The following is a 15,430-nucleotide window of genomic DNA, read 5'->3' on the forward strand; positions in this document are numbered from 1 at the left end:
GTTATTGCTGAGTAAGTGCCGCTTGATAGCACTGTCGACGACACCTTCGATCACTTTGCTGATGATTGAGAGTAGACTGATGGGACGGTAATTGGCCGGGTCGGATTTGTCCTGCTTTTTGTGGACAGGACATACCTGGGCAGTTTTCCACATTGTCGGATAGATGCCAGTGTTGTAGCTGTACTGGAACAGCTTGGCTAGAGGCGCGGCTAGTTCGGGGTGTTGTCAGGTGTTTGCTGTATCGAGTATGCTCAACCCTTTCTTGAAATCAGGTGGAGTGAATGGAATTGGCTGGTGGAACAGGCTGGAGGGGCTGAATAGCCGCCTCCTGACAATATGCTCCGATGTAGTCCTCCCACCACTGGGAGCGATAGTGATGCGTTCGTGTGACATCGCTCTCCCGCGCATGCGCAGTGCCGCTCCTTGCACTACGGCGCAGGCGCAGTGCCGCTCCCGTTCTCCCTCCCGCGCAGGCGCAGTGCCGCTCCCGTTCTCTCTCCCGCACAGGCGCAGTGCCGCTCCCTCGCCCCCCGCGCAGGCGCAGTGCCGCTTCCTTTCTCTCACTCCGGCGCAGGCGCAGTGCCGCTCACTTTCTCTCTCCCGCGCAGGCGCAGTGCCGCTCCCCTGCCCTCCCGCGCAGGCGCAGTGCCGCTCCCCTGCTGATCATGGGTTTGCTGTGTGCTGGGCCGGGCGGTCAGTAACAGGGTGGTTGCCCGGGTTACAGGGTCCGCTCTGTGCCTGTGGGAATTCGGCTCCATTCAGCACCCGGCCCGACAGCGGCTGCTCAGCCCCGAGTTTAGATCACAGCGAGGGAAGGTCACAGGGTCACCGCTCCGGTTAGTAACTCCGCACAGAAAATGGCGCATTTCCGCCCAGAGCAGTGAAAATGGGGGAGTCTCAGGAGGCCGGAAATTTACAGTGAGGAAAATCTCCAAACTAAGCACACAGCCCTCGAACTGGGGATCTGAGGAAAGGGACAAAATCAAACAAATACTCGGCCTTGAAATTGAATTATTAGTAAGCAGATTAAAAGTCTACATTACATTATTTCACGCTTTCAATATTGTTCTTATTTTCTGCTTTGCCACAATTAGATCTCCCGGTGAATGATGGTGTGATTGAGGAAGGTGCTCAGCTCGAAGTAAACAGGGATTGTAGACTGAGGAACACCAGCAGGTGAACCAGCACAGGATTGTGAGCACCAACCAGAGAGAACCCTTCCGATTCAAAGAGCTTCCAGAGATCGACTGGGGGAAAAAGGTAAGAGAGGGTCTCATTGACTCAGGTACACACTGGTCCTGGGGATGGACTGGGGAGAAAGGTCAGAGAGAGTCCCATTGACTCAGATACACACTGGTCCTGGAGATGGACTGGGGAGAAAGGTCAGCGAGAGTCTCATTGACTCCGATACACACTGGTCCTGGAGATGGACTGGGGAGAAAGGTCAGAGAGAGTCTCATTGACTCCGATACACACTGGTCATAGAGTTATACAGCACAGAAAGAGGCCCTTCGGCCCATCGCGTCCGCGCCGGCCATCATGCCCTGTCTAATCTAATCCCATTTTCCAGCATTTGGTCCGTAGCCTTGTATGCTATGGCATTTCAAGTGCTCATCCAAATGCTTCTTGAATGTTGTGAGAGTTCCTGCCTCTACCACCCTTTCAGGCAGTGAGTTCCAGATTCCAACCACCCTCTGGGTGAAAAGTTCTTCCTCAAATCCCCTATAAACCTCCTGCCCCTTACCTTGAATCTATTCCCCCTTGTTATTGACCCCTCTACTAAGGGAAAAAGTTCCTTTCTATCTACCCTATCTATGCCCCTTATAATTTTGTGCACCTCAATCAGGTCCCCTCTCAGCCTTCTCTGCTCCAAGGAAAACAACCCCAGCCTGTCCAGTCTTTCTTCATAGCTGAAGCATTCCAGCCCAGGTAACATCCTGGTGAATCTCCTCTGCACCCTCTCCAAAGCAATCACACCCTTCCTATAGTGTGGCGATCAGAACTGTACACCGTATTCCAGCTGTGGCTTAACCAGTGTTTTGTACAGCTCCGTCATAACCTCCCTGCTCTTATATTCTATGCCTCGGCTAATGAAGGCAAGTATCCCATACGCCTTTTTAACCACCTGTTCTGCTGCCTTCAGGGATCTATGTACATGCACACCAAGGTCCCTCTGATCCTCTGTCTTTCCTAGGGTCTTACCATTCATTGTGTATTCCCTTGCCTTGTTTCTCCCTCCAAAATGCATCACCTCACACATTTCAGGGTTAAATTCCATTTCCCACTGTTCCGCCCATCTGACCAACCCATCTATATCATCCTGCAGACTGAGTCTACTCTCCTCGCTATTTACCACCCCACCAATTTTCCTGGAGATGGACTGGGGAAAAAGTTCAGAGAGTGTCTCATTGACTCAGATACACACTGGTCCTGGAGATGGACTGGGGAGAAAGGTCAGAGAGTCCCATTGACTCAGATACACACTGGTCCTGGAGATGGACTGGGGAGAAAGGTCAGAGAGAGTCCCATTGACTCAGATACACACTGGTCCTGGAGATGGATTGGGGAGAAAGGTCAGAGAGTCCCATTGACTCAGGTACTCACCCCCCCGACCCTCCCGCACTCACCCCCCCGACCCTCCCGCACTCACCCCCCCGACCCTCCCGCGCTCGCCCCCGGACCCTCCCGCGCTCGCCCCCGGACCCTCCCGCGCTCGCCCCCGGACCCTCCCGCGCTCGCCCCCGGACCCTCCCGCGCTCGCCCCCGGACCCTCCCGCGCTCGCCCCCGGACCCTCCCGCGCTCGCCCCCGGACCCTCCCGCGCTCGCCCCCGGGCCCTCGCCCCCGGACCCTCCCGCCCTCGCCCCCGGACCCTCCCGCCCTCGCCCCCGGACCCTCCCGCCCTCGTCCTGATGGGGCTCTTCTCAAGTAAACCAAGCGGTGCAATAAAACACCCGCAGAATCAAGGCCCTGCTCCTGGGGAAGGTGATCAGGCCCCAGGAACCAGTACAAATGAATAAAGTCAGGGTCAAGGCCCTGCTCCTGGGGAAGTTGATCAGGCCCCAAGAACCAGTACAAGTGAAGTGACTCCTTCTCCCGGAGATTTATTAAAGGTGAATTCTCCAAGAGTTGACCAAAAATCAGGTTAGCAATATTAATCAAGGAGTCAATTTCTGCTGTAAGGAGGGATGATACCTTAGCAGGTTCCTCTAATGAGGTCATATGGGTAGAACTTAAAGACAAAACGGGGGCAAGCACTTTGCTGGGAGTGTACTATAGGCCCCCAAACAGTAAGGGGGAGATAGAGGAACAGATATGTAGGCAAATCTCAGAGAAGTGTAGAAATAATAGGGTCATAATTGTTGGGGATTTCAACTTCTCCAATATTAACTGGGATAGTCAGAGTGTGAAAGGCTTAGGGGGTGTGGAATTCTCACAGTGCATCCAGGAGAGCTTTTTCAGCCAACATGTAGAAAGTCCTACAAGAGAGGGGGCGGTACTGGACTTAATTAGAGAGAATGTAGCAGGGCATGTGGTAGAAGCATTAGTAGGAAAGCATTTTGGTGACAGTGACCATAATTCGGTGAGATTTAAAGTAGTTATGGAAAAGGACAAAGATGGACCAGAAATAAAGGTTCTAAATTGGGGGAAGGTCGATTTTAATATGATAAGGCAGGATCTGGCCCAAGTGGACTGGGATCAGTTACTTGTAGGAAAATCCACATCAGAGCAGTGGGAGTCTTTCAGAAAGGAAATAGAGAGAGTACAACGCCAACATGTTCCCGTAAAGGTCAAGGGTGGGACCAACAAGCCCAGGGAACCCTGGATGTCAAGGGACATACAAGAATGGTTTAGGAAACAAAGGGAGGCTTTTGGCAGATACAAAGGACTATAAACAGAGGAAGCCCTAGAGGAGTATAGAAAGTGCAGGGGGGTGCTTAAAAAAGAAATTAGGAGAACGAAGAGGGGTCATGAAAAAACACTGGCAGGCAAAATAAAGGAAAATCCCATGGTGTTTTATTAGTATATTAAGGGCAAGAGGATAACCAGGGAAAGAGTAGAGCCCATTAGGGACCAAAGTGGCAATCTGTGTGTAGAGCCAGAAGATGTAGGTGAGGTTTTAAATTAATATTTTGCATCTGTGTTCACTATGGAGAAGGACGATGCAGGCATAGAAATCAGGCAGGGAGATTGTGATATACTTGAACAAATTAGTATTGAGAGGGAGGAGGTACTAGTGGTTTTAGCGGGCTTAAAAGTGGATAAACCCCCAGGCCCAGACGAGATGTATCCCAGGCTGCTGTGTGAGGCAAGGGAGGAGATTGCAGGGGCTCTGACACAAATTTTCAGAACCTCTCTGGCCACAGGGGAGGTGCCAGAGGACTGGAGAACAGCTAACGTAGTACAATTATTCAAGAAGGGTAGTAGTAGGGATAAACCAGGGAATTACAGGCCAGTGAGACGAACATCAGTGGTAAGGAAATTATTGGAAAAACTTCTGAGGGACAGAATTAGTCTCCACTTGGAGAGGCAAGGATTAATCAAGGATAGTCAGCATGGTTTTGTCAGGGGGAGATCATGTCTAACCAATTTGATTGAATTTTTCGATGGGGATGACTAGGTGTGTGGATGAGGGCAGTCCAGTTGATGTAGTCTACATGGACTTCAGTAAGGCTTTTGACAAAGTCCCACATGGGAGACTGGTCAAGAAGGTAAGAGCCCATGGGATCCAGGGCAATTTGGCACATTGGATCCAAAATTGGCTTAGTGGCAGGAGGCAGAGGGTGATGGTCGAAGGTTGTTTTTGTGACTGGAAGCCTGTGTCCAGTGGTGTACCACAGGGTCTGGGTCCTTTGCTGTTTGTAGTGTACATCAATGATTTAGATATGAATGTAGAAGGTATGATCAGTAAGTTCACAGATGACATGAAAATTGGTGGAGTGGCAAGGAGGGAAGCCTCAGGCTACAGGAGAATATAGCCGGGTTGGTTAGATGGGCACAACAGTGGCAAATGGAATTTAACCCTGAAAAGTGTGAGGTGATGCATTTTGGGAGGACTAACAAGGGAATACACAATGAATGGCAGAACCCTAGGAAGGACAGAGGACCAGAGGGACCTTGGTGTGCATGTACATAGATCCCTGAGGGCAGCAGGACAGCTAGATAAGGTGGTTAAAAGGGCATATGGGGTACTTGCCTTCATTAGCTGAGGCATAGAATATCAGAGCAGGGAGGTTATGATGGAGCTGTACAAAATGCTAGTTAGGCCACAGCTGGAATACTGTGTGCAGTTCTGGTTGCCACACTATAGGAAGGAAGTGATTGCATTGGAGAAGGTGCAGAGGAGATTCACCAGGGTGTTACCTGGGATGGAGCGCTTCAGCTATGAAGAGAGACTGGACAGGCTGGGGTTGTTTTCCTTAGAGCAGAGAAGGCTGAGGGGGGACCAGGTTGAGGTGTACAAAATTATAAGGGGCATAGATAGGGTAGATAGAAAGGAACTTTTCCTCTTAGTAGAGGGGTCAATAACCAGGGGTCATAGTTTCAAGTTAAGGGGCAGGAGGTTTAGAGGGTATTTGAGGAAAAGCTTTTTCACCCAGAGGGTGGTTGGAATCTGGAACTCACTGCCTGAAAGGGTGGTAGAGGCAGGAACCCTCAACATTCAAGAAGCATTTAGATGAGCACTTGAAACGCCACAGCATACAAGGCTATGGACCAAGTGCTGGAAAATGGGATTAGAATAGACAGGGCTTGATGGCCGGCGCGGACATGATGGGCCGAAGGGCCCCTTTCTGTGCTGTATAAATCTATGACTCTATGGTAGCACTCTTGCCTCTGAGGCATAAGGTTGTGGGTTCAAGTCCCACTCCAGAGACTTGAGCACAAAAATTCAGGCTGACACTCCAGTGCAGTACTGAGGCACTGTCAGAGGTGGCGTCTTTCGGATGAGACATTAAACTGAGGCCCTGTCTGCTCTCTCAGGTGGATGTAAAAGATCCCATGACACTATTTTGAGAAAGAAAGACTTGCATTTATATCGTGCTTTCATGACCAGCAGACGTCTTGAAGTGCTTTACAGCCAATGAAGTACTTTTGAGGTGTAGTCACTGTTGTAATGTGGGAAAGAGCAGGGGAAATATCCCAGGTGTCCTCGTCAATGTTTATCCCTCAATCAATGTAACAAAAGGATAATAGCAAAATACTGCGGAAGCTGGAAATCTGAAATAACAACAGGAAATGCTGGAAACACTCAGCAGGCCAGGCAACATCCGTAGAGAGAGAAACAGATTTAACAAAAAGATAGATTATCTGGTCATTATCACATTGCTGTTTGTGGAAGCTTGCTGTGCGCTATTTGACTGCCGCATTTCCTACATTACAACAGTGACTACACTTCAAAAGTACTTCATTGGCTGTAAAGCACTTTGGGACGTCCGGTGGTGGTGAAAGGCGCTATAGAAATGCAAGTCTTTCTTTCTTCACTGGTCTCACCAGGGACCTATTCTGGCTGATGGTTGATTGACAGACGATAGTCCGCGCATGCGCACAGGGAGCGGCAGTTTGGACCGAGTCCGGCACAGCGACCTCTCCCGGTCACCAAGGGCAACAACCGCGCATGCCCAGAGGACACCAACCCCCTCCCCCACTCGGAGCTGCGTCTGCACACTCAGATCCTGCCGGATGGAGTCGGCGCGGGCCATTCCGGGGAAAGGCCTTGGTGTCGGGTCCAGAGTCGCGATCGGTGGCGCAAAGTGAGTTTTCTCCGCTCCGATTGGGTGGAGAATCACGCGGGGTGGTGGGGGAGGGGTGGAGCGGCAGAGAATAAAGCGAAACAGAAAAACCTGAGAGTCCGCGAGGCCCCGGACCGAGCGGCGTCAGTTGGACGGAGCACGTGAGCTCCTCGGGGACACGTGACCTGGGCCCAGGGCCTGATTGATGGGAGCTTCTGACCAATAGGGAGCGGGCGGGGCTGGAGGAGCGAGCCGGCGGCGGGTCCTCCAACCAATCGGGGAGCCCAAGGGGCGGGGCTAGCGCCGTCTGATTGTCTGATCCGCAGGGCAGCGAGTTTCTCCAGTCCCTTGTTCAGGGCCCGGGGCCAGGGGAGGCTGTGGGCCTTTATTCCCCTCATTGGACACAAGGCTCTTTGGCTCACAATACACTGGCTCAGGTTTTAATAGAGACTTTTTAAATTCATCAATAAAAGCAGATAAACTTCGTGCTTCTGTGGAACAAACTCTAATATTTTATAGAATCCTAGAATGGTTACAGCACAGAAGGAGGCCATTCAGCCCGTCGAGCCCGTGCCGGCTCTCTGCAAGACCACTTCAGCTAGTCCCACTCCCCGCCCTTTCCCCGTAACCCTGCAAATTTCTTTACTTCAGGTACTTATCCAATTCTCTTTTGAAAGCCATGATTGAATCTGCCTCCACCAGCCTTTCAGGCAGTGCATTCCACATCCTAACCACTCGCTGCGTAAAAAGTTTTTCCTCATGTCGCCTTTGGTTCTTCTGCCAATCACCTTAAATCTGTGTCCTCTGGTTCTCAACCCTTCCGCCAATGGGAACAGTTTCTCTCTCTCTACTCTGTCCTGACCCCTCGTGATTTTGAACACCTCTATCAAATCTCCTCTCAACTTCTCTGCTCTAAGGAGAACAACCCCAGCTTCTCCAGTCTATCCACCCAACTGAAGTCCCTCATACCTGGAACCATTCTTGTAAATCTTTTCTGCACCCTTTCTGAGGCCTTCACATCCTTCATAAAGTGCGGTGCGGACGTGCGGCCAGGGCCCCGGCACCAGGGAACCCAGGGTGCAGCGCCTCTCCGATCCGAGCCGCCGCTTCCCGGTTTCTTCAGCTGGTACCACTGAGTCTGACTCGGGACAAAGGATGACAGCCAGGCTCCCAGAATGGCCCACGGCCCTGGGGAGCATGCGCACTCTCAGCGGGGAAATCGGCGCGTTGCATAGAGCGGTTTCTCGGGCGCGGGAATTGTGGGTGCTGCGGCCGCCATTAGTCAGCGGCTGTGGGGAAGAGTTTTATTGCAGGCTGACGGAAGGTAGGTCCCTGGCCGCCTGTGTAGGTCTTTTTGTTGCTTCATTGTTGAGGATGTAACTAGTAAAATAGATAAGGGAGAACCAGTGGATGTTGTGTATTTGGACTTTCAGAAGGCTTTCGATAAGGTCCCGCATAAGAGATTAGTGTGTAAAGTTAAGGCACCTGGGATTGGGGGCAAGGTATTGACTTGGATAGAGAACTGGTTGGCAGAGAGACAGCAAAGAGTTGGAATAAACGGGTCTTTTTCCGAGTGGCAGGCAGTGACTAGTGGGGTACCGCAGGGATTGGTCCTTGGACCCCAGCTATTCACAATATATATTAATGATCTAGGCAAGGGAACTAGATGTAATATCTCCAAATTTGCAGACGACACAAAGCTGGGTGGGCGTGTGTGCTGTGAGGAGGATGCCGAGAAACTACAGGATGATTTGGACAGGTTGGGTGATTGGGCAGAAGCATGGCAGATGCAATATAACGTGGATAAATGTGAGGTTATCCACTTTGGTGGCAAAAACAGGAAGGCAGATTATTATCTGAATGGCAATAGATTGGGAGAAGAGGAAGTGCAATGAGACCTGGGTGTCCTTGTGCACCAGTCGCTGAAGGTAAGCATGCAGGTGCAGCAGGCGGTTAAGAAGGCAAATGGTATGTTGGCCTTCGTAGCGAGAGGGTTTGAGTACAGGAACAAGGATGTCTTGCTGCAGTTGTACAGGACCTTGGTGAGACCACATCTTGAGTATTGTGTGCAGTTTTGGTCGCCTTATCTGAGGAAGGATGTTCTTGCCGTGGAAAGAGTTCAACGAAGATTCACCAGGCTGATACCTGGGATGGCAGGAATGACGTATGAGGAGAGATTGGGACAATTGGGCTTGTACTCGCTGGAGTTTACAAGAATGAGAGGGGATCTCATTGAAACTTATAAAATTCTGACAGGACTGGACAGACTAGATGCAGGAAGGATGTTCCTGATGGTCGGGGAGTCCAGAACCAGGGGTCACAGTCTAAGGATACGGGGTAAGCCATTTAGGACAGAAATTAGGAGGAATTTCTTCACCCAGAGAGTGGTGAACCTGTGGAAGGCAGTAGAGGCCAATACATTAAATATATTCAAGAAGGAATTGGATATATTTCTTAAAGCTAAAGGGATCAAGGGATATGGAGAGAAAGCAGGGACCGAGTACTGAATTTGGATGATCAGCCATGATCGCATTGAATGGCGGAGCAGGCTTGAGGGGCCGAATAGCCTACTCCTGCTTCTATCTTCTGTGTTTCTATGTTTCTATGTTTCAGTTTGAGCTGGAGTGGAGATGGAGGAGAAGCTGCTGCGTTTAACCCCCAGTACTTCTGAGCCCAGGAGGACCCAACAATTTCCAATGTGAGACTGTAAAGGGAGGTGGATTCTAGGGGAGATTAGGTTGTTAAACAGACACTGTCCGTACAATGTAAAAGAGTATTGTTTTAGGAACAAGTATTTCTGTACAGGCTTTTAATCCAGTTTGCATCTACAGATTTGTTTTAATTCATTCTTGGGATGTGGGCGTAGCTCGCAAGAGCAGCAAATATTGCCAATCCCCAGTTTCCCGTTGAGAAGGGGGTGGTGAGTCGCCTTCTTGAACTACTGCAGTCCGTGTGGTGAAGGTATTCCCACAATGTTGTTCGGTAAGGAGTTCCAGGATTATGACCCAGCAACGATGAATATATCTGAGTCAGGATGATGTGTGACTTGGAGGGGAACTTGGAGGTGATGGTGCTCCCATACAACAGCTGCCCTTGTCCTTCTAGGTGGTGGAGGTTGCGGGTTTTGGAGGTTCTATCAAAGTTCTGGGCGAGTTGCAGATGTATAAAGTTCCTTTCCTTCGCCCCCTCCCCCTCCCACTCCCACCTCTCTCTCCTCCCATAGAGGCCAGAGTTGTGTGTAGGCCCAGACCAGGTGGCGGATTCCCTTCCCGAAGGACATCAGTGAACCAGTTGGGTTTTTATGACAATCCAGCAGCTTTCATGGTCACTTTTTTCTGGTGCCGGCCCCACAATTGACCAGGTTCATTGAGCTCAATTTCACAACCTGCCTTTGTTTTCCTGTGGGTTGTCTCTCACGCTCCCTGTTTTAAATTAATTTTACAGGGCACTGGAAGGGGAGGATTTACAGACAGTAAGCTCAAACCAAACATCACTTCAAGATCTGACAGAGTCACTCGACTCGCCGGATCTGAATCTCACCGGCCTCTGAACATGGAAGCAAAAAGCACCATTCACAGCGGGGAGAAACCGTACACGTGTTCTGTGTGTGGACGAGGCTTCAGCAAACCCTCTGGCCTATCGAGACACAAGCGCATTCACACCGGGGAGAGGCCATTCACCTGCTCTGAGTGTGGGAAGGGATTCACTCAGTCATCCAGCCTGCTGAGACACCAGCGAGTTCACACTGGGGAGAGGCCATTCACCTGCTCTGAGTGTGGGAAGGGATTCACTCAGTCATCCAACCTGCTGACACACCAGCGAGTTCACACTGGGGAGAGGCCATTCACCTGTGAGTGTGGGAAGGGATTCACTCAGTCATCTGACCTTCAGACACACCAGCGTGTTCACACCGGGGAGAGACCGTTCACCTGCTTTGAGTGTGGGAAGGGATTCACTAATTCATCCAGCCTGCTGAATCACCAGCGAGTTCACATTGGAGAGAGACCGTTCACCTGCTCTAAGTGTGGGAAGGGATTCACTCAGTCATCCCACCTACTGAGACACCAGCGTATTCACACCGGTGAGAGGCCGTTCACCTGCTCTGAGTGTGGGAAGGGATTCACTCGGTTATCCCACCTACTGACACACCAGCGAGTTCACACTGGGGAGAGGCCATTCACCTGCTCTGAGTGTGGGAAGGGATTCACTCAGTCATCTGAACTACTGAGACACCAGCGTATTCACACCGGGGAGAGGCCGTTCACCTGCTCTGAGTGTGGGAAGGGATTCACTCAGTCATCCAACCTGCTGAATCATCAGCATGTTCACACTGGGGAGAGGCCATTCACCTGCTCTGAGTGTGGGAAGGGATTCACTAATTCATCCAAACTGCTGAATCACCAGCGAGTTCACACTGGGGAGAGGCAGTTCACCTGCTCCGAGTGTGGGAAAGGATTCACTAATTCATCCAACCTGCTGAATCACCAGCGAGTTCACACTGATGAGAGACCTTTTAATTGCCCGGACTGTGGGAAGTGCTTTAAAAGTTCCAGGGAACTGACATACCATCAACGTGTTCACACTGACGAGAGACCGTTCAGGTGCTCTCACTGCGGGACTGGGTTCAGGCGATCATCTGAGCTCACTGTACACCAGCGCAGTCACACTGGGGAGAGGGCGTTCACCTGCTCCGTTTGTGGGAAGGGATTCACTGAGTCATCCAACCTGCTGAAACACCAGCGCAGTCACACTGGGGAGAGGCCGTTCACCTGCTCCGTGTGAGGAAAGGGATTCACTCTGGCATCCAAACTGCTGACACGCCAACAAGTTCACACTGTAGAGAGGTCGTTCACCTGCTCTGAGTGTGGGAATGGATTCACTCAGTCATCCAACCTGCTGACACACCAGCGAGTTCACAAGTGACTGCAGGGGTTGGATTCTGCTATTATTGCTGCTGTTAATCACATCCAGGACTGAACCATGTTCATTCTGACAGTTGGGGTTTGTTTCTGCTGATGTTAATAACCCCTATAACTGGGCTGGAGTTTAATATTCTGGATAGATGTCAAATAAACCAGCTTTGTTTTAAACACATTATTGTAGATTTTCTTCTTTCCCACCTGAGTGTTTAGCATCACCTGGCTGGAGCTCAAAGGACAATCTGGGGGAGGGTCGTACGGTGGGAACAGAACTCCAGCCTGGACACAGTCCTTCAGGGCCACACTGAGAGGGGCAAACGGCACTTTGGTTTTTCTTGTCTCTCTTCACTGACAGCAAAGTTGCCGTGCGGGTTAATCTCGAGGCATGTGAGAAACGTGTCCCAGCTACTCTCTGCCATGGTTCAGAGCTCCTAGGCATGGAACAGAATGCTCCTTTAGGAATCTACCCCAGTGCTTTTATTTTAATGGCCTTATTAACCTGTGTTGCTACTTTTAGTGATTTGTGTATCTGGATCCCTCTGCTCCTCCAGCCCATTTAGACTCTTAGGGGGAAATTCGGTGATGCCCACTTTGGGTCGCTAACGTCACTGGAGCTAATTTTAGCGCCCTGAAAAAGTTATCGCCCCTGTGCATTAAATTCAGTGGTAGCGCCCCAGGCAGGAGGCAGGGTGCTACTGGAAGCACTCCCCTCCCTCTTGAGGCGCTACCAGTGAATTTCACGGCGCTTCATGTCACAGCACCGTGCCCGTCAGCACGTAGCACCATGCCATAGCAGACCTCCCTCCCTGATTAAAGGGGAGGGGCGCAGCACTGCGCACACCTGGGCCCTGCTGGACCACCGGGGAGTGGGGTGTCGGATCAAGAGGAGCGCCGGGCTGTGCGATTGCGGCCGACACCCCGAAGAAGAAAGGGGAAGGGGGCAGGTGCTGGCAGTCGGCCAAAATAAAAAGTTGCCGCCCGACACCTGCCCTTTAAGTGGCATCGCCGCGGCTGCAGATACGACCCCTGACCCTGTCGGACATATCGTCCGGTGATAGGTCAGTGGTCGTAACCCATGGTTGCAGCCGGGGTGCTGCGCTTGGCAATGATGTCATTGCCGGTGGTGCAGTGCCGCGGGGAGCTACTGACTACCTACGCTGCTTAACTCCCACTGAATATTGCGGGAGGCACAAAGCAACCCAATTTCACCCCCTTGTCCAAGTACTGAGTGGCCTCCTTATTCTTCCCACCAAAACACACCACCTCCTACTGCCCTACAGTGAAATTCATTAACACACCCGCTCACACTGATCTGCAATGAAATTCATTAACACACAACCTCACACTGATCTATCGTGAAATTCATTAACACACCACCTCACACTGATCTACAGTGAAATTCATTAACACACCACCTCACACTGATCTATAGTGAAATTCATTAACACACCACCTCACACTGATCTATAGTGGAATTCATTAACACACCACCTCACACTGATCTATAGTGAAATTCATTAACACACCACCTCACACTGATCTATAGTGCATTCATTAACACACCACCTCACACCGATCTACAGTGACATTCATTAATACACCACCTCACACTGATCTATCATGACATTCATTAACACACCACCTCACACTGATCTACAGTGAAATTCATTAACACACCACCTCACACTGATCTATAGTGAAATTCATTAACACATCACCGCAAACTGAACTATAGTGAAATTCATTAACACACCACCTCTCACTGATCTATAGTGAAATTCACTAACACACCACCTCACACTGATCTATAGTGAAATTCATTAACACAGCACCTCACACTGATCTACAGTGAAATTCATTTGCCAATTACACGCCCATTCTGAAATTTATTAATGTCTTCTTGCATTTTGTCTTCCTCAGTATTAACTCTACCTCCCAATTTGGTGTTATCGACAAACTTTGAAATTGTTCTTCTGATTCATCGTCCAAATCGTTTATGTAAATTGTGAACAATAGTGATCCCAGCGCCGATCCCTGTGGAACACCACTTCCCACCTTTCGTCAGTCTGAGTAGCTATTCTTAACCCCTACTCTCTCTTTTCTGTTTTGTGACCAGCTTGCTATCCATAACAGTATGTAAGATCGACAAGATGACCAAGGTCAGGCTGTGTGGAGGGAAGGGCCAGGCAGCAGAATGGATGGAAAGCTGGCTACAAAACAGAAATCAGAGGTTTGGAGTTAAGGGAAGTTTGTAGCGATCTTTCCATCCATTCTGCTGCCTGGCCCTTGACTCCACACGGCCTGACTGTGGTCATCTTTTAGACCGTACATACTGCAGACACAGTGCACCAGTGGTGGAGGGGGTGAATATTGAGTCCTGTGGCAGGGGCGATGATGAAGTGGATTTCTCTGTCCGTGAGTTTTGAGGCATCGCTAGTTGCGTTATTCACCTCTTTTCACCTTTTTAAAAAACCTTGCTACCAGTTTATTAAAGCCATTAACAGCCGCTCGGGTGGGACACACCAATATATGAGGCCTTGTTTCCCTCAGAATGACAGGCCTGAACCCGAGTTAGAAAACATTTAGTAATTAAACCAGACTGGGCGGGGCCTGAGGTGCGAGATAGTAATGGAAAATTGGTGGCCAGCGTACTTCACACCAGGGCTGAGGACCTGGGGACTTGGGTTTCTGTGTCATTTATTGATTAATTTTGTTTATTGCCCAATCTCAATCAGACTGGCGGGTCACCTTGCTATCTGACGGAGGCGAGGGTCCCCAATGGAGGGCTCTCTATGCGGGAGTCCTTCCCAGCACCATTGGGGATCTGGGGTGGAGACTGTTGCAGGGAGCTGTCGTGTGCAACAGTTTTTAAGCTCCTTTCTGGACTCCAAGGCCAGATGTGGTTTCTGTGGCCTAGAGGAGCCCATGGGCCGTGTATATATTCAGTGTGAGAGGTTACAGCCCCTGGATAGTTAAGTGAAGGGGCTGCTCCTCAACTCTTGGTTACACTTTAGCCCCACGCTCCTAATCTTTGGCCGCCCGGTGCGGAGTGGGGGTGGGTCAGTGGGAGGATCTTCTCCTGGACCTGCTCTTGGGCCTGGCGAAAACAGCAATTTGTAGGCCCAGAATGGGCGGGGCCCATGGGGTCACTCTGGCTGCCTGCCTCTCTCCCATGGTCTTGTCCCTGCCCGGGTGGCCCTGGAGAGGGAGCAGGCGGTGTCCACCGGTTCACTTGATACCTTCCTCGACCGCTGGACACGGAAGGTATCGAGGCGAAAATCGATCCTCACAATCACATTGTGATTTAATTATTAATTGTGTGTGTGTCACAAATACATTTCTTCTATTTTGATACAAAAGCTCTACTAGACATGTTAAACGACTTGTTATTTAATCAGGGCTGCAGCTGCTGAAAGGTTGACTGTACTGAGGTTTGTGGCCGAGCTGGCAGACATGTTGTTCTGAAGTCTGATGTCTCACACCTGAAGAGTCTGTTTATGTCGTGTTGTAATGACATTTTTCTGTTGCCTGGTGTCAGAAATAGAAATCAAAGGAAGATGATGCCCTACTCTGTTAATCAACTCTTTGACACATTTCCATTTCTTAATTTACAAAGATCACAACTCCATTAGTGAACAATGGATTGCCAGTCTGCCACTTTTTACTGAGGCTTGAAAGGATTCGCTGTGAAGCTACACCTGCCCATCTGTCTGTGTGTCACTCTGTTTGGATTGTGTTAGACAACAGTCCTAATATCTCGCCTACATCCATTACAATTTTT

The 15,430-nt window shown here is 50.3% G+C and overlaps 1 protein-coding gene across 1 annotated transcript; it reads left to right on the top strand.

Annotated features, from left to right (window-relative positions):
• Positions 1–645: 645 nt before the first annotated feature.
• LOC147092012 (uncharacterized) lies at positions 646–11,806 on the top strand. Its single transcript, XM_085976986.1, has 3 exons — positions 646–836; positions 1,095–1,260; positions 10,175–11,806. The coding sequence occupies exon 3, from the start codon at positions 10,283–10,285 to the stop codon at positions 11,510–11,512; it is 1,230 nt and encodes a 409-aa protein (XP_085833112.1). The 5' UTR covers positions 646–836; positions 1,095–1,260; positions 10,175–10,282; the 3' UTR covers positions 11,513–11,806.
• Positions 11,807–15,430: the final 3,624 nt, after the last annotated feature.

This window comes from Somniosus microcephalus, unplaced genomic scaffold (assembly GCF_052327205.1).
Source record: "Somniosus microcephalus isolate GS21.2 unplaced genomic scaffold, FLI_Smic_1.0 unresolved_chr3, whole genome shotgun sequence".
NCBI lineage: Eukaryota > Metazoa > Chordata > Chondrichthyes > Squaliformes > Somniosidae > Somniosus > Somniosus microcephalus.